Below are 15,319 nucleotides of genomic sequence, written 5' to 3'. Positions count from 1 at the left end.
TTTGCGACAAAACATTCCATTTTGCGGCATGACGCAAAATACCCGTTTTACGGTTTATATGACGTCAAATACCGGTTGGTGTTTACGACATTCCGTAAACTAGTACTGCTATACTCAACAGCGTTTGCCACTTGTCAGGATAGTGTCTGCTCTCACACGCCGGTAGCTGCCAGTTTTCCTTGAGTTTTTCGCGCCGATACATTACCGTTCATTTAAGTATTATTGTTATCAAACACATTAAGATGCCTATCGGAGTCGGAGAAGTCAGAATCCCAGACGATGAAGATTTTAGGGAGTTCATCAAGTTAGCCGAAGATCAAGAAGGCTGGAGTCAACAATATGCGAAGAGCGGTGGAACTACAGTATGGACGAGAGAGGGGTCGAGTTCAGCGATAAAAATGTTCAAGGTAAATACCACATCCTCAATATCCGCATGGTCCCTTTCATTGGTTGTAAAAAAGTGAAATCTTCTTCCCTGGACCAGAATGTATTGATATTTTTCGTGGTAGTAGTGTTTTCATAAAGTCTTGTTATTGTAGTCAGAACGACTGGATATCAGAGTATACGTACTCTGTGCGATCTCATTCCAGCGGGCACCGTTGATGATGGCTATATCACCGGTGTTGTGTTTCTCAGGTTTCATTTTCTCCACAATCATGAACATGTAGTATTCGACGGGAAAATTCACCTACTCGTGTCCTTGGTGAGAATAATGATGTCTCTTGACTTAATTGTACTATTAAAGAGGTTTACAAAGTCTGGGAAATCGATGTGTAAACTTCAGGTGAGATCGTGTACGCGTTCAGGGAGCTGATTACAATACGTGTCACTTCGCTTTGACCACGTTCACGGAAGCCGTTGGTGGCCGGTGACATCTACAGTAATGGGGTAAAATTATTGGCCTCTGTGTGGCTTCCGTTGGTTTCACTTCGAAATTAAACTTCAAAAAGTGAAGTCACGGAGTAGTGTTTGTTGTGCCTTATCGTCTCGAATCTTGTCATGGCTACCGCTAAACCAATTGGATTAAAATTGTTCATTGTATACTAACTATTAAACAAACAGTGTACACCATGGGATGTGTCGTTAGTCTGTGCAATAATGTTTCGTTTTCAATGAGATAAAGGATGAACAGTTGGGATGATGATGATGGATATAATCAAACTCATTTAGTAGTATATATCCTAATGATATCTTAGCTGCTCCAGCAATGTGTTAATTTCTTCTTCGTGATACCCAGAAAGAATCATTGTATTAGACGTCCACCCACTCTGTATTATTTGTTTTTCTCAATTTTTATGTGAGTGGAAAACTACTTTCGCAGAGGATGAACAATATGGTCTGATTTGACTCCTTTCCTATACACTTAAATTAATTCAACAAATATAGACATGTATCACTGTATGGTGGTTTGGAACCAAGGTTATTTTTGTCTACTGTTTCATTGTTGTGCAAATTTTACTGTCATAGCCTACGTCATAGGTGGGAGGATCATGCAAAAATGGAATTATGAATGACCAGTATTGCTAACAGCTGGTGAATGGCAATATAGTACCGGTATTATACAGCCTTTGAGCTAATTTTCTCATTGAAGAATTCCCCTTTAAAATGATGACCCCTCAAAAATGCTGGTATTAATCTAACGTGTCAATTTTACTGGTTAAAGTATAATGTCAAAAAGTACAACCTTCTGAGTGATATAGTTTGTCAAAATCAAAATTTCCTTGTCTAGGAAAGGGGTTGATTTTACCCTGTACCACAAAATGCAATCTAAAGAGACACTAACTATTGTGATATATTAATAGTGACTGTCACAGTTTTAAATATTCATCATAAATAATTGATTAAAATTTGTATCATGCCAGCAAGTTGTTAGCGTGTGAGAAATATTGTAATTCAGGTGACAGAACAATTCAGTGACAGGTTAATTGTATTTAAACATCATTTCAAAATGCTATTGATTGTCAAATGTATGTTTGAAATGGAATGCCTGAAGCCTATTATTCCGATATTGATGCATTTTCAGTGCTGTGTGACCAGTCAGCTTGTTCCACTGGAATTTTGATACAATTGAATTTAAAAGCCTTGAATATTGATCCACCAGTATTGGTACTTCAGTATGTAGCAATATCTGTTGTTATCTGCAAAATTGTAGCAATATTTGTTGTTATGTGCAACATTGAAAAATTTGGCATCAGATCAATACAACTGATAACAAAGTTGAAAAACAAGCTGGAGTAGAGGCCAGCTCAACAAACTTCAGTCTTCATGTCACTGTGAATTTTTAAATATATTAATATATATGCTATAATGCTATCATTACCTATATCTCAGTGATGGTACAAGGCATTAGTCCATTAATTTCTAATGTATAATGATGATGTAGTCACTGTGTCTTTATCAAGAATACCATCAATGAATCAGCAATCACCTTATTTATTCTTAATTTCACTCCAAAACAGCATTCAGACTTTTCAGTCTGGCAACAGATGCAGGTAGAAACTATTACTGCTTGCAACATTGTTTTGTTCCTGTTACCAGCCATGACAGCAAACCCTCATGTAATCAGACAGATCATGGAGGTACTCTTTCTACCTCCATGGACAGACTGAGGGTGATGATGGTATTTGTTAAATTAATGTTAACTCTATATTAAACAATGTTAATATATCATCCATGAAACTTTTTCATTTTTGTAAAAGTTAAAGGTCATCTTACAATATGCGTGAACATTATTAATGAGGTGACAAGGATGTGCCTGTCATTAATAATATTGTAACTGGTACAAAGGTTCTGTACAGTTGATACGTATCATCTGTGATCCAGCCAGTATATCTTCTGTTAGCATTTTTTCCTTCGTGAAAGTTAAGCTTGGAATGTGTTACTTACACAAACATAGTTTGTTTTCATGTTCAATACTTTATAAAGCAGGAAGACAAATCATCAGCTCAGGTCACATTCAGTGCCCCTGTTGTTATGGAAACAGTCAAGAAGTAGGTTTCCAATCCGGTTGAGGTCTTCAAGTGAAAATCTGAAAACTTACAGAATGAGAATTAAAAGAAACACACAAGCTCAATGTGTCATTTACATGTACATATTAATATGTTTGCTTAATACTTCTCACGGTTTATAGCTTAAAATAATGAGTCATTCTAAAGGCTTCATAATCCAAAGATTTCAGTCATTAATAAATGGATTATAGAGTGAAGTCACAATTTTTTCTTTCTAGGAATGATGGTAGAGTAATGATATGTAGACATATTATTACTGCTCTTTAGATCTGAGCAATGATCTTGTACAGCTTGTTAATTCTGGATTCAGGTTTCATTCCTTGAGCAAATGCAAATTAGATATTTAAATGATGAATTAGTGTCAAGGTAACTGGCTAGTGTTTTCATTTCAGAGCATTTTGATGCAGGTGCAGACAGAAAATTAAAATCATTAAAAATTAATGAGCTTAGTGATATTAGTGCAGAGGTTATTGGGAAGGGTTTTAATGAATACAGTTATGCCAGCCATTGTTTTTGTGTTTTAGTGTAATATGACATGGATAGATAGATCTGAGTTGTTGAGTAACTCATGATAGATCTACTAACACATTCAAATATATTGTTCCTATGATAATGCCTGTACTTGTCTGCAACACTTTTTCAGAGTAAGGGTTCTGTGACAATACCTGCATGTGGCTTCTACAGCAATTGCATGTATTGCTTCTCCCATGCTGATCCAGAAGATTTTGAACACATAATTTCATGAAATTACTTGTTATTGAACTCCATCGTTTGTCAAGTAAACATGGGTTATCTTTCAGTGAGTCAGTAAATTGAGAACACACTGTAGTCTGAACTCAATGCTGGGCACAGGGTCATTTTCTATCAGAGGGCAGGTACAAATACATGACCCTAAAAATCAGCAGGTATCTCCACATATTTGGTATGGTGGTGATATTATCTGTTCTGGTGAAATAATTAATAGTCTACATCAAATAGACAATCATTCTGAATTATATCAGATACATTTTCTTAAAATGTACCAATGTAATGAGGCTGCAGGAGTTAACAAGATGACTATGATGAACAAAGACAAATCTCTCATGAGATTGTGATTTTAGACTTTAGTCAGTCAGCACAACCTTGGAAGTCATCTTTGAAGGAGATAGACAACAAACAGCATTATCATTCAGTGAGCAATGTACCCAAAGTAAACATTAATAGGAAGGATTTGTGAATTGCTAGGTTTTAAATTTTGACGTTATTGGATGCATGATTACAACAAACTGAGCTCTGATTACAGTCAAATTAAAAGTCACAGGTGGCAAATGGTGTATCAAAGCCAAAATTGTGAATTATTGATATGAAAACCGTATGAAGACAAATACATGATGAAGTGATGCATTGTATTCAAGTTAACTCTTTCAGTGCTGTAATTTTTCCCACCAAAATTTTAGTGCAACATTTTACCAGTTTTTGTGAATTTTTCTGTAATTTTTAAAATAATTTCGGATCAAATGGATATCAAATTTCATTGGCTAAAATTTGTCATCAAAATTTTGGCAAAAATCTGAAAAAAATTGATCGGGGTACTCTTTATAAAGGCGACAAAAAATTGACTTTGGCGCTCAAAGGGTTAATGTTCCCTCTCTTCACCAAGTTGAATTTTTGTCAAATTTCTGTTATCGGACATCTCCGTAAATTATACAAATTCAAGTTCAATACAACTATGAAAGTTTGAAAAACATTATTCAAAGTCTTGTGGATCTTGCTGGTGGTTGACTGTACCTTGTTGTTCATGTCATTGGTTGACATATGTCATCATGTTATCTGACGTACCTGGTACTGATATTTAGATGACATATGTAAAAAATTGGAGAGAATGTTGACTTAATGTGAAGGAACTTGATAACATTTGTTGTAACATACTTGAAAAATGTCATGTAGTGTCCAAATGTTATTACTCTCAAAACTTCATACAACCCCAATGAACAAAATAAGTTTCTTCAAATAAATAATGTCATTTTGTCCCAGCTCTCTGTCATCAGGCTTTCACCATAGAGGATTCAGTTATTATGATTGTATTAATGACAAAGCTAGAATTATGCTTTCCAGAAGAAAGTGTATTTCCCTGGTTAAGCTTGTAATTCCTATAGCAGATGTTTACAGAAAATTTACAATGTGAATTAAATGTATCTGTGGAATAAAGTGCTCTATCCTTCTGCGGGAAAATCATTTAAAACATCACCATTAGCAGTAGGAATTGGGGCCTGAATCTTGTACTTGTAATGGACTAATGTAGCCTGTGTGTGGTTAGATGTGTTACGCCCTTAGCTTGTTTGTTGTGGATACACCCAGTCTTTACAAAGCTTGTGACATAATATGCTTACATTGCCCACACTTAGATGTAGCGTAATTGTCTGTCATCAAATACAGTTCATTATGAAAAGAGGATGTAATACTTTTGCTATAGTACTACTTTAACTCAAATATATCTTCAGATTTTAAAACAAAACTTTAGCAAAATAAAGGAATTGACAAACAAACCACAGCGTCCTTCAAAAGATCTACAATGCTACCTGTCCAGGATACATGACTCTGTGTACATGAGATCTGATGGAGTGGGCAATAGATTTTCACTGAACTGCTAGTGGGCATGTGTATTGAATGTCATTGCACACTGTGGTACTGCTACATACTGAATTGCTTTGCTGAATGCTAATCACAGAGACATCTTGCATTGCAGTACATACACACACACACCAGCTGGTAGACTTTGCCAAAGGGTCAAAATCTCTAAATATTTATTATCAGCAGTGTTAGGTTCCCTGCCCTGCTATTACCCAGCCATTATTGACATGTAAACTATAGTGTTACACACCATTTATAACCATCATTTGCCTTCAGTGTCTACTGTCATTCTGCTGCTTCTTAAATTTATCTGTTCTGCCGACACAACCTGTATAAATTCAAAATGCTGGTTTAGGTCCAACAAACGCAATTAATTTTTATATTATAGGGTGAAGAAAACCGACTCCCATTTTTTGTGTCTTTTTGCAAAGGTTACAATCAATGAAAGAAATTCCTTCAGCTTTGATGTTTAAAGTATAGAGTTATCTTACCAATCTGTCACATGTTATGATTAACCATAGAAATCTTCTTTGCAAATTGTGTACACATGTGACAATGACTCATGATCTCCAAAAGGTATGGAAAAGATTCAGTGATAACCCAAACCCAATAAAACTGGCAAATTTAATTGAAGATTGGTTTGCCACATTGTATAATTTCAAGGCTTCTACGATGACTTCAGTTGGACATAAACATATAAAGCCCTTTTTTGAGATCACATCATAAGTTATATTGAGTAGCTCTAATTTACGACTTTTTTCCCTTTGACATCAGCTAGAGGGATCTTGGTCCCATGAGGATGGCAAATGTAATGTCTGTGACACATATTTGCCCTACATATTTAATTCTACAATGATTCCCTGTGCCCCCCTGACAATGTCAGCCATATTCTAACTAAAAAAAGATATGATATCAATCCTTGAAACTATCTTTTAAAATGTAATTATTGACATAGTTTGGACATGTTAGATCCATATCTCACAAGAAAATTTCTATGTAATATCTTTACAAGATGCTTATAACTCAGGATATGGTTCTGAAAACATCCAGCGTTTATACATTTTAACTGAGTATACATGATCCTAATGCTGTACTGATAGCAAATTGAATTCCTCTCTGTTTAGTCAATATCAACCATGGCGAGTTTGTAAATTTAAGTTTTCAACTATATTGATAGCATTAGCTGAGTGGTCATGAATGCTTTGCACATGGTTTGAATATGCAAATAGGGTAACGTTGTTTGATTGCACAATATGGAAATTCTTGTCTTTTTAAGTATGATGAAATCAAATAAATTCATATATAAGCATTCTTCAGAGATAATGTGTTATGCCTAATTTAAAAACAATGGTGAGGAATGTACATATTCTTGTTATTATTAGAGATAAATTGTGACCTCCAGTATGGAATTCCTGCAGTTAAGTGATTTATGAGATTTGAAATAAAATCAGACAAAGCCATCCAAGTCATTGTCAACAGTCACAGAATTAAATGTGAAACCTTGAAACGTCCGTTTTGTTTTTGATAGATTTCTAAAACTGTGAATGGATTAATTTGTCAATAATGTGAAAAATGACACAAGCAAGAAGGTAAATATGACCCATGGATGATCATGTCAGTGATGTATTTGATGAATACTGGGTATTGAATCACTTTGGAAATAGCATTGTATAAAGTCCATGAATGGTTCTGAGGTTGATAGTCTGTGACAACATCAACAGGTGGTTGATGTCAGGGCTAGGAGTGGAAGTCCTGAACAACACTTCCTACATAACAATGAAGAAATGTGTTATGTAATCCCATTGTCTTTTGTCAGTGTTATGGCTGAGGTAACATCTTGCAACCAACCATTGTTACATGGATTCCATGGCAGCATAGACAGTGGTCTATGACCGCAGTTAGCACTGTGTTGTTGATGAGTTCATAGACAGTAGAGATGGTGGTTCTATAGCTGCTGTGACTCAAGAGTGATAATTAGTGACACATAAAGGCTCTATGTCTTACACAGCAATGCCACCATAAAGAAGACAAGCGGTGTTTATCACATAAGATACACATAACCCAGTTGCCTTACCAACAGATTGAGATACTTCAAATGCATTGCATGACTTACAAAGAGTATACTCATTCTCTTGATGAAATTAAAAAGAAATAAGAACAGGAAATTACTGGATATTAGATTCAATATAAAACAAATGCTTCCATTTTGAGTGATATGCTTGAGTAGGCATGGAACAATAGGTCTTTTATTTCTAAAAATATGCCCTTATAATATATACAATGTGTGAAATATTTAAAAGGGCATATTTTCTGAAAATGCTACGCCTACCACTCTATACATGCCCTTGTCTTATCCAAGTCTAAGTTTTTTCTCTGAATTTTAATGGGTTGAATCAACTTGCAAAATAAGAATATGGCTCTTTAAACCTTGTAAGTGTGATAATAAACTGTTCACTTCCAAGCACAGTCCCTCTATCCACCGGTCTGGAAACGTGGCTGGTTTCTTTGTGACACTCCGTGATATGAACCAACCACGATTCACACCTTAAACAAAGGACACTGACAATGTTCAACTGGCCGCTATATCGATGTCGCTACCCCACGATCCTATGACAGCCGCAATGTGATCTTCAAAAACATGACGTTTGTGGGTTGTTATTTCAGAATATCACAAAACATTACAACTTGTTCACTTTAGAAACACTAAACAATTATTTTTTTCATTAAATGGGTAACGTTGCCCCTCTAGATAAAGCTTGAAAGGGGCCACACATTATGGTTGCATTATGATCACGATCGAAAAACAAAATGGCCATGCACTGTTCGCAAGTGTCATGGACTATTGCCCGAAATCAAGAAGACAGGCAAAATCAGCTGAATATTAACATCGATAGCTGAGTAGTTCATTACCAAACTTGTTATTGTGTTGACATGATAGCATTTTGTAAAGGTATTTACTGTGCCTGAGCGCGAGCGTACGTATCGAGAGTTCGCCATATCACAGTCCCTCTAGTGGATAGACTGGACTGTGGCCATATTGACGCTACATGGGAAAATATATATGCGAAAAAAATCTACGTGCATTTCTGCAGTTGTCGTTCCTATTCTGCTCAGTTAACAGACATAATTTCACAGAATATTACACAGAAACACATATTAGATCATATTTGGAGGCACTGACTACTAGCATTGCAAGAGAAATGGACGACAAATTTTCCGGTGTGTTTCCAGCCGTGCCTGAGCGAGCGTACGTATCGAGAGTTCGCCAAATTGACGCTGCATGGGAAAATGTGCGACCACACAACTAAAATCTACATGCATTTCTGCAGTTGTCTTTCCTATTCTGTTCAGTTAACAGGCATGATTTCACAGAATATTACACAGAAAACATATTTAGATCATATTTGGAGACACTGACTACTAGCATTGCAAGAGAAGGGGGACCACAAATTTTCCGGTGTGACCAGCCGTTGCTTGTGCTACGTACGTCAACACACTCGCAGCGGTCAACCCCAGAAATTATCGCACACTATCATCATTTACGATGGGATAAGGATCACGAAAAACACACACCGGTTTCAGGATATGATAATTTCTGTCTTCGTGTCGTAGATAGACGCAGAGAACACTTAATAGAGCCAAAAACAGCGAAAATTCGAGAAAAGCGTACACACAATCGGGGACTGTGGCATGCAGGACAAACCCAAGCTACGCATTATCACGTGACTGGCCCTCGTATCGCGGTTCGGCTGTGCGGTCTAGGTGATTGACACCTTTTACAATAGGCGTTTCCAGACCGGTGGATAGAGGGACTGTGTTCCAAGGTTTTATAAATACAGCTTGCTTAATGAAAGTGAAATTTATCCCACAGGAAAAGTAACTAGTAAATTTTATGAAGTTGTTCAACTTGTCTTGCAATTCAGTAGCTGAATTAACAGTTGACTACTAGTAAGCAGGTATGCAGTACAGGCCACATCTACAGATGTTGTCCCAGTATGGTGGAAGCTAATATTATCACCTTATTCAATTAATTTGTAGGTGACAGTCAATATGCAAGATTCTGCAACCTTCACATACACTGCATGGTTGTTCATTCAATTTTGTTTGAGAGAGGTTGTGGAAGACCATGAAATAATCAGGGAAATATTATCACAGATTCATCAGGAGTTGTTAAAAGTAACCAACTGAATAAAAAGAAATGATGACAGCAGGTGACTATTTATACTGTCGTCTGGCCATGCATTCGTTATTAGTACAAACCTAAGAAAAGTCCACATGTACAGTGCATGTAAATCATGAATATCGGTAAAATGTGAACATGTATGCTGATGGTCTCGCATACCACATTTCAGTACATGTAGAATGACCATGTTGTGCTTTTATGTGGAATGTATTGAAACATATGCTACCCCCCTGAGCTTGTAAAATAATCACTGTATTGGTGATGTTATTGAGAACGGTAGTTTCATCCATTCACCTGACACCAGATCTTTCCATTAAGTTTTGTTTGTATTGCAATTACGTCAAGGAAATACGTCATCGGCTGGAGCAATGACGTCCTCAATCATTTGGAAATAGACAAGCTAACAGGGATAGCACTAAAACCGACATCACTCACAGTGAGAACACACACATCTCTGATTGAAAAAAGAACCAGCGTGCAGTAGAGTAATGTCATTAGCACTAGTGTGTTATTTCAGTGTCAAATTTCACAAGTCTTATCTTGCAATAGAGTGGGAGTCTTTGCTAGTATAGGTACTAGCATTGAAACACTGAATCCAGCACAGTTGTTTTACATCAAATGTGGATTCATTAGTATCAGAGTAAATGTCACTTGCCAAGCCAGCTCATCTTTATGATGAATTTGTCTTTTGTTGTATAAAATACTGGTTTGTCAGCATTATGATTATATCTATGTCCATTGCATTGTAAAGCCAACATTATGATGTCAGTTGGACTGTCAACAGTCATACTTGTTTTATGTGATAGAGTATTGTATGTAGTTGCATTGTGGGCAAGATGGTATTGGCAATAATACTATTATTGTCTGGTGGAATGTAGTGGATTTTTGCGTAACTGAGAGCTAAAGACCTACAAGCTTTGAATTTTTGTGCAGCCTTGTACGCAAGTCACGAGGCCAAACACAAGTGGCTTCAACAATCTATTCTAGGTATGGTATACATTGCCAAAAAATCAATATCTTGTATGTTTTTGCAAGTCATGTAGATCCGAAAGCGAAACATAAACTTAAGTTTGTAGTGATATAACAAAAGTTTTTGCAAACTTACAATAATTACCAATATTACAATGTAGTCTTACTTATTAGGAATTACAACAGTTGGTGAAAATAGAGGCAAATGTCATATAACTTGAAATCTAAGTTAAATGAAAATTGATTAAAAAGAGAAACTCTATCAGATTCTTGCAGCTTCCTTGTCTTGCAACTACTGTAAGCACCGATTCAAGGAATACCTTTGCTTTCTTAGAAAAGTTTTTGCTTTGATATGAATTCACTTTTATGAATATGACATAGATACCATATTTATATAAGTAAATGTATTTGAATAAGTCTTAATAACACTAAGCAGCACTACACTGTGTAGATGGAACAAAATTATTCTTCATTGACATTGAATAAGTGGAATAATTAGGTTTCCGAGAATCTTGTTTGACAAGATGTTTTACTTTGTGGAAAAAATTGTGACAATTTCAACATTTTTGCTTAATCTGTGTCTTGTATGTGAAAATGTAGTCTATTTTTTCTGTGAAAAAATTGTCATGAAATCAAATTTATTATTTCTAGCAGAGACAACGGTTGAAAAATTTCACAACTATACACTGTTCCACAACTTTCCAGATCTTTCCCATATTTGCCCTTGATATTTGAGTCATTAGTGCCAGTCGACTTTTCTGTTCTGAACAGAGTTTGACAACAATCCATTGACTTTGCCCTACGATATTACAAACACTGTTCATTTGTAATGTGTATAATTTGTCTGTTGGACCTAGATTTTTCACTTTGCACAGCTGTGACATGATTTGAATCGATACAAGGAAGTATAGGGTCATCAAACAGTGTGCGTCATGTTGCCAGGATTTTGATGAACAGAAGGCCAGTGGCTGCTGACACAAGACTTCAACAACCAGAACTCCACAAAATTATCATGACCATAATTCATTTTACAAAGTGACAAAAGTCAGCCATCAGTGAAATCAGCTACTAGCAATAACTTAAGTCTTTGTACATGTGTACAGAAAACCACATAATTGAACCCATTTCAAATAAAACATACTTTATCTACATTGATATTTAGCTTTACAACATTCACCATAATAACATATAGTAGGAGAAGAAACATTTTAATAAATAGTTAGATGTCAAAAAAAAATATTTTTAATGAAGTGGTTTGAAGGAGAGAGGTATAGTTTTGTTTCTTTTAGAAGAGAACATTGATTTACCCTGTGCATGTATTGTTCTAACCATTTTACACATTGACCAAATGGTTATTCTCCATTCTACAGGTGTACAGATATTTCCCAGACATCAATGCAGAAGTTATGTACGATGTGCTCCATGATGGAGACTACAGACCATTATGGGATAAAGCCATGATAGAAGGCAAAGAAGTGTGTTTGCTTAACCCAAATAATGACATAGGATATTATGCATGTAAGTAGTGTATTAACAAACACTGACTTTGACTCTAGTTTCCTATTTATTCTTTCATTTCACATTTCAGTTCATCTTTGTAGCAATAACCATGTAGTTATAGCCCAACTAACTTTATTTTTGTAAATTGTTTCCGTTTACCCGTACCATGCCTCCTTTATATTAGCATGCCAAACTGAACATACTGTTCATTCACAGGGGTTGGGGTTGTTGGGTAGTGCTTCAAAGAGATGTTAATATTTGATTCCATTCAGAGTTAAATTCCATGGGAAATTCCTAATGTGTTTAACTGTAAGCCAAGAAATATTTAATTTTTGGTGGGGAACTTCTCGTTTTATTGTTTCGTAAACTAGTATGCAAAGAATAGAGTAAATAGAACAATATGTGTGGAATATGTTTTCTATGCCTTGAACTCTTAGTGAATCAACCAGATGCTTTCATCCTCCATTTTATGTCAAATGAAAATGGAAAATCCAATCAAATGTTTTCTCTTAAAGTGTCTTTGATGTGCATGTGTAAACAAAGATCATGTAGATGATAGCATCGTAGAAAACTTCATTCTCTACATGTAATGGTACACAGTTACTCAAAGTGTACACCATGCACTGTTTAATTCAATGTTTACCATTTGAGGTTGATTTTCAGTGTCATGTGTTTACTGGTTAGGGTGGAAAGCTGCCAGTTTCACTTCACTAAGGTTATGTTTCCTTAAATGTAAGATTTCCTTCAAAAACATTCATGTGAGTCTGGGTCTTTTTCAAGTAATGCTATAATCTTTGAAAACTGTGACAATAATGTAGATGAGTTTTCTAAGATATGTTTAGAAAAATATGTAGAATCCAAAGGACTTGAATAAAACTAAATACAAGAAGAGACTCAGAGTACATGTAATGTTATTTAAAAAAAAAATATAGTATTGAATACTCTGTATCGCTAGGCTGTGTGTTAACAGCCCTTGATAAAGGTGGTGAAATGTTACTTAAAATATTATATTCTAGGAATACATCAATTATAACAGCTGCTTATTTTTTCAAATTTATTCAATTCAAAGGTGGTGTTCATTGTTTTTGTTTGAAGATATTTTTGGCATTAGTAATAGGTTTAGTTGATGAAATGCAGACCAATATGTCACCCAATCTTCTGCCTTTTTTACTGTGAGTACTAGTAGAGCTTTCAGTATCTTCTATGTGTAGTGGTGTCTAAGAGTAGATATTGATTTCATCGTAAAATGTGTTGTCATTTGTTGGTATGAATCTAGGTATGGCCTAGGCTTTTCAAGGTAGCTAAATAGTAGCATGAACACAACAGGAGATACCATACTTGTATCCATAAATCATGTTTAATATGTCTCTTACAAGTTTTAATCGATCAACTACTTGAATTTCTAGCAATAAAGTTGGATATCTACTCCATGCATTGTCTGTAGACAGTACATCATCTACGGTAGGTGTTAAACTAGCAAACATCATTTAAAATATTCAAAATAGTGATGATCTGATTCTGAAACAATTCAATTGGATGATATTTCCAGAGTCCATCTGTTGTGTTGCCCCATCACTCAGTCTTCTTGCTGTAAAATTTATTGTCGTACATATCTGACAATGTGCTCTATCTTCAACATATTTTTACTGTCATTTCTGGCTTCCTCTTGAGTACATGTCACCAGTAAAGGTGAATTAAACTGTTGATCAGAAAAACTGTTTGGTTGAAAATAATGAAGAATGATAATTGACATAGTTAATATTTTATATTATTATACTGTACATGTATCTCAAGACTAGTGCTGATGGGGTTACCATGTAATTTCATATTTTGACAAGAGAACATAGAGAGAAGGCCCATTTATGCAAATCTCAGAAATGGTTCCTGTCACTAACCCTGTATTCTGGGTATTTTGTTACAATGCCTTATTCTCTTTGTTTGCCTTGTTATAAAAAATGCCATTAAATTTTACAGTGCTAGATTATCCTTCACAAAAAATTCAATTGAATCTGAATTCAGGAAGTGTGATAAAGTTTTAATGTCCAAACTAGGGGTATAAATTTTGTATAGAAATTTCAACCTTCAAAACTTAATCATCACTCTTTACACACCTGCGATTGACCACAAAGGAATGAAACCCTCTTCAATATCTGATCAGATTAACAAAACTAATGTTATTAGCCATCATCCTCATGGTTCACTTGAACATTTTTACAGCAGCACAGGCTAAAAGGTGATTGACCTTTCAAGCGCTGTTCAGGAAGTAGGCATTAGATGCAGGTTACGCTGTGATACATAGCATAACTTAGAAGTGATGTGAGAAGGATGATAATAGATGACAGTCACAGTCACCTCACCAGTGTGTGGAATAAAACACACCTATCTGACAATCAGTCCTGTAGAACAGTGTCCAATGGAATTTCCTGTCACATTTATAAAAAATCCCATCTCTTGGTTATTACTCTTCATCTCTCATCCATCTCTCATGAACAGTGTACACAGTAATTTCTGCCGGGCTGTATTTGTACAATACATGAGGTCAACAGAATGCTGACTATATATCTGTCTTTACTATAACAATATTACTCTCTGATCATCCATGATGGCATTCCATAAGTGGTGACCATATCTGAACGGACTTGGGCCATCATCCATAACAACTTCCTGCTGAGTCAGGTTTATCGTCATAGTACAATTTTTAATGACAGCGTAGGTAATAGTGTATTGTGAATGAATGAGTAATTGGAATAAAAAGGAAATTCAGACCAGTTTGTTTGTTATAATACTGTTATTTTAGTCTGTCACCTTATATTTTTAGTACTGGGCGTAGAGAGAAGAGATATTTATACATTTTAATTGATAATTGTACTGGTGGGAAAGTAAAGTGTGCTGGAGATGTCTTCTTTGTTGCTGGATTTGAAGTGACTTAATAATCCTCAGCTGTTGTATAGTGTATGTGTTACAGTGTATGGTACATTGGATGTTAGGGTGTAGGATTCAAGCAGTAGCTTTAGGGGATATGCACATGGTCAAAAGCAGTTTTCACTAT

At 35.5% G+C, this 15,319-nt stretch overlaps 1 protein-coding gene across 1 annotated transcript in view; it reads left to right on the top strand.

Annotated features, from left to right (window-relative positions):
* Positions 1–89: 89 nt before the first annotated feature.
* LOC139130761 (START domain-containing protein 10-like) overlaps positions 90–15,319 on the top strand; it is a 28,639-nt gene continuing 13,409 nt past the window's right edge. The window contains exons 1-2 of the mRNA XM_070696552.1: positions 90–407; positions 12,141–12,288. Of these exons, the coding sequence (XP_070552653.1) occupies positions 243–407; positions 12,141–12,288 (313 nt within the window). The 5' untranslated portion in view covers positions 90–242. The remainder of the gene's footprint in view (positions 408–12,140; positions 12,289–15,319) is intronic.

This window comes from Ptychodera flava, chromosome 4, assembly GCF_041260155.1.
Source record: "Ptychodera flava strain L36383 chromosome 4, AS_Pfla_20210202, whole genome shotgun sequence".
Lineage (NCBI taxonomy): Eukaryota > Metazoa > Hemichordata > Enteropneusta > Ptychoderidae > Ptychodera > Ptychodera flava.
The sequence above is the reverse complement of the archived record's forward strand: the minus strand, read 5'-3'. Positions and strand labels throughout refer to the sequence as shown.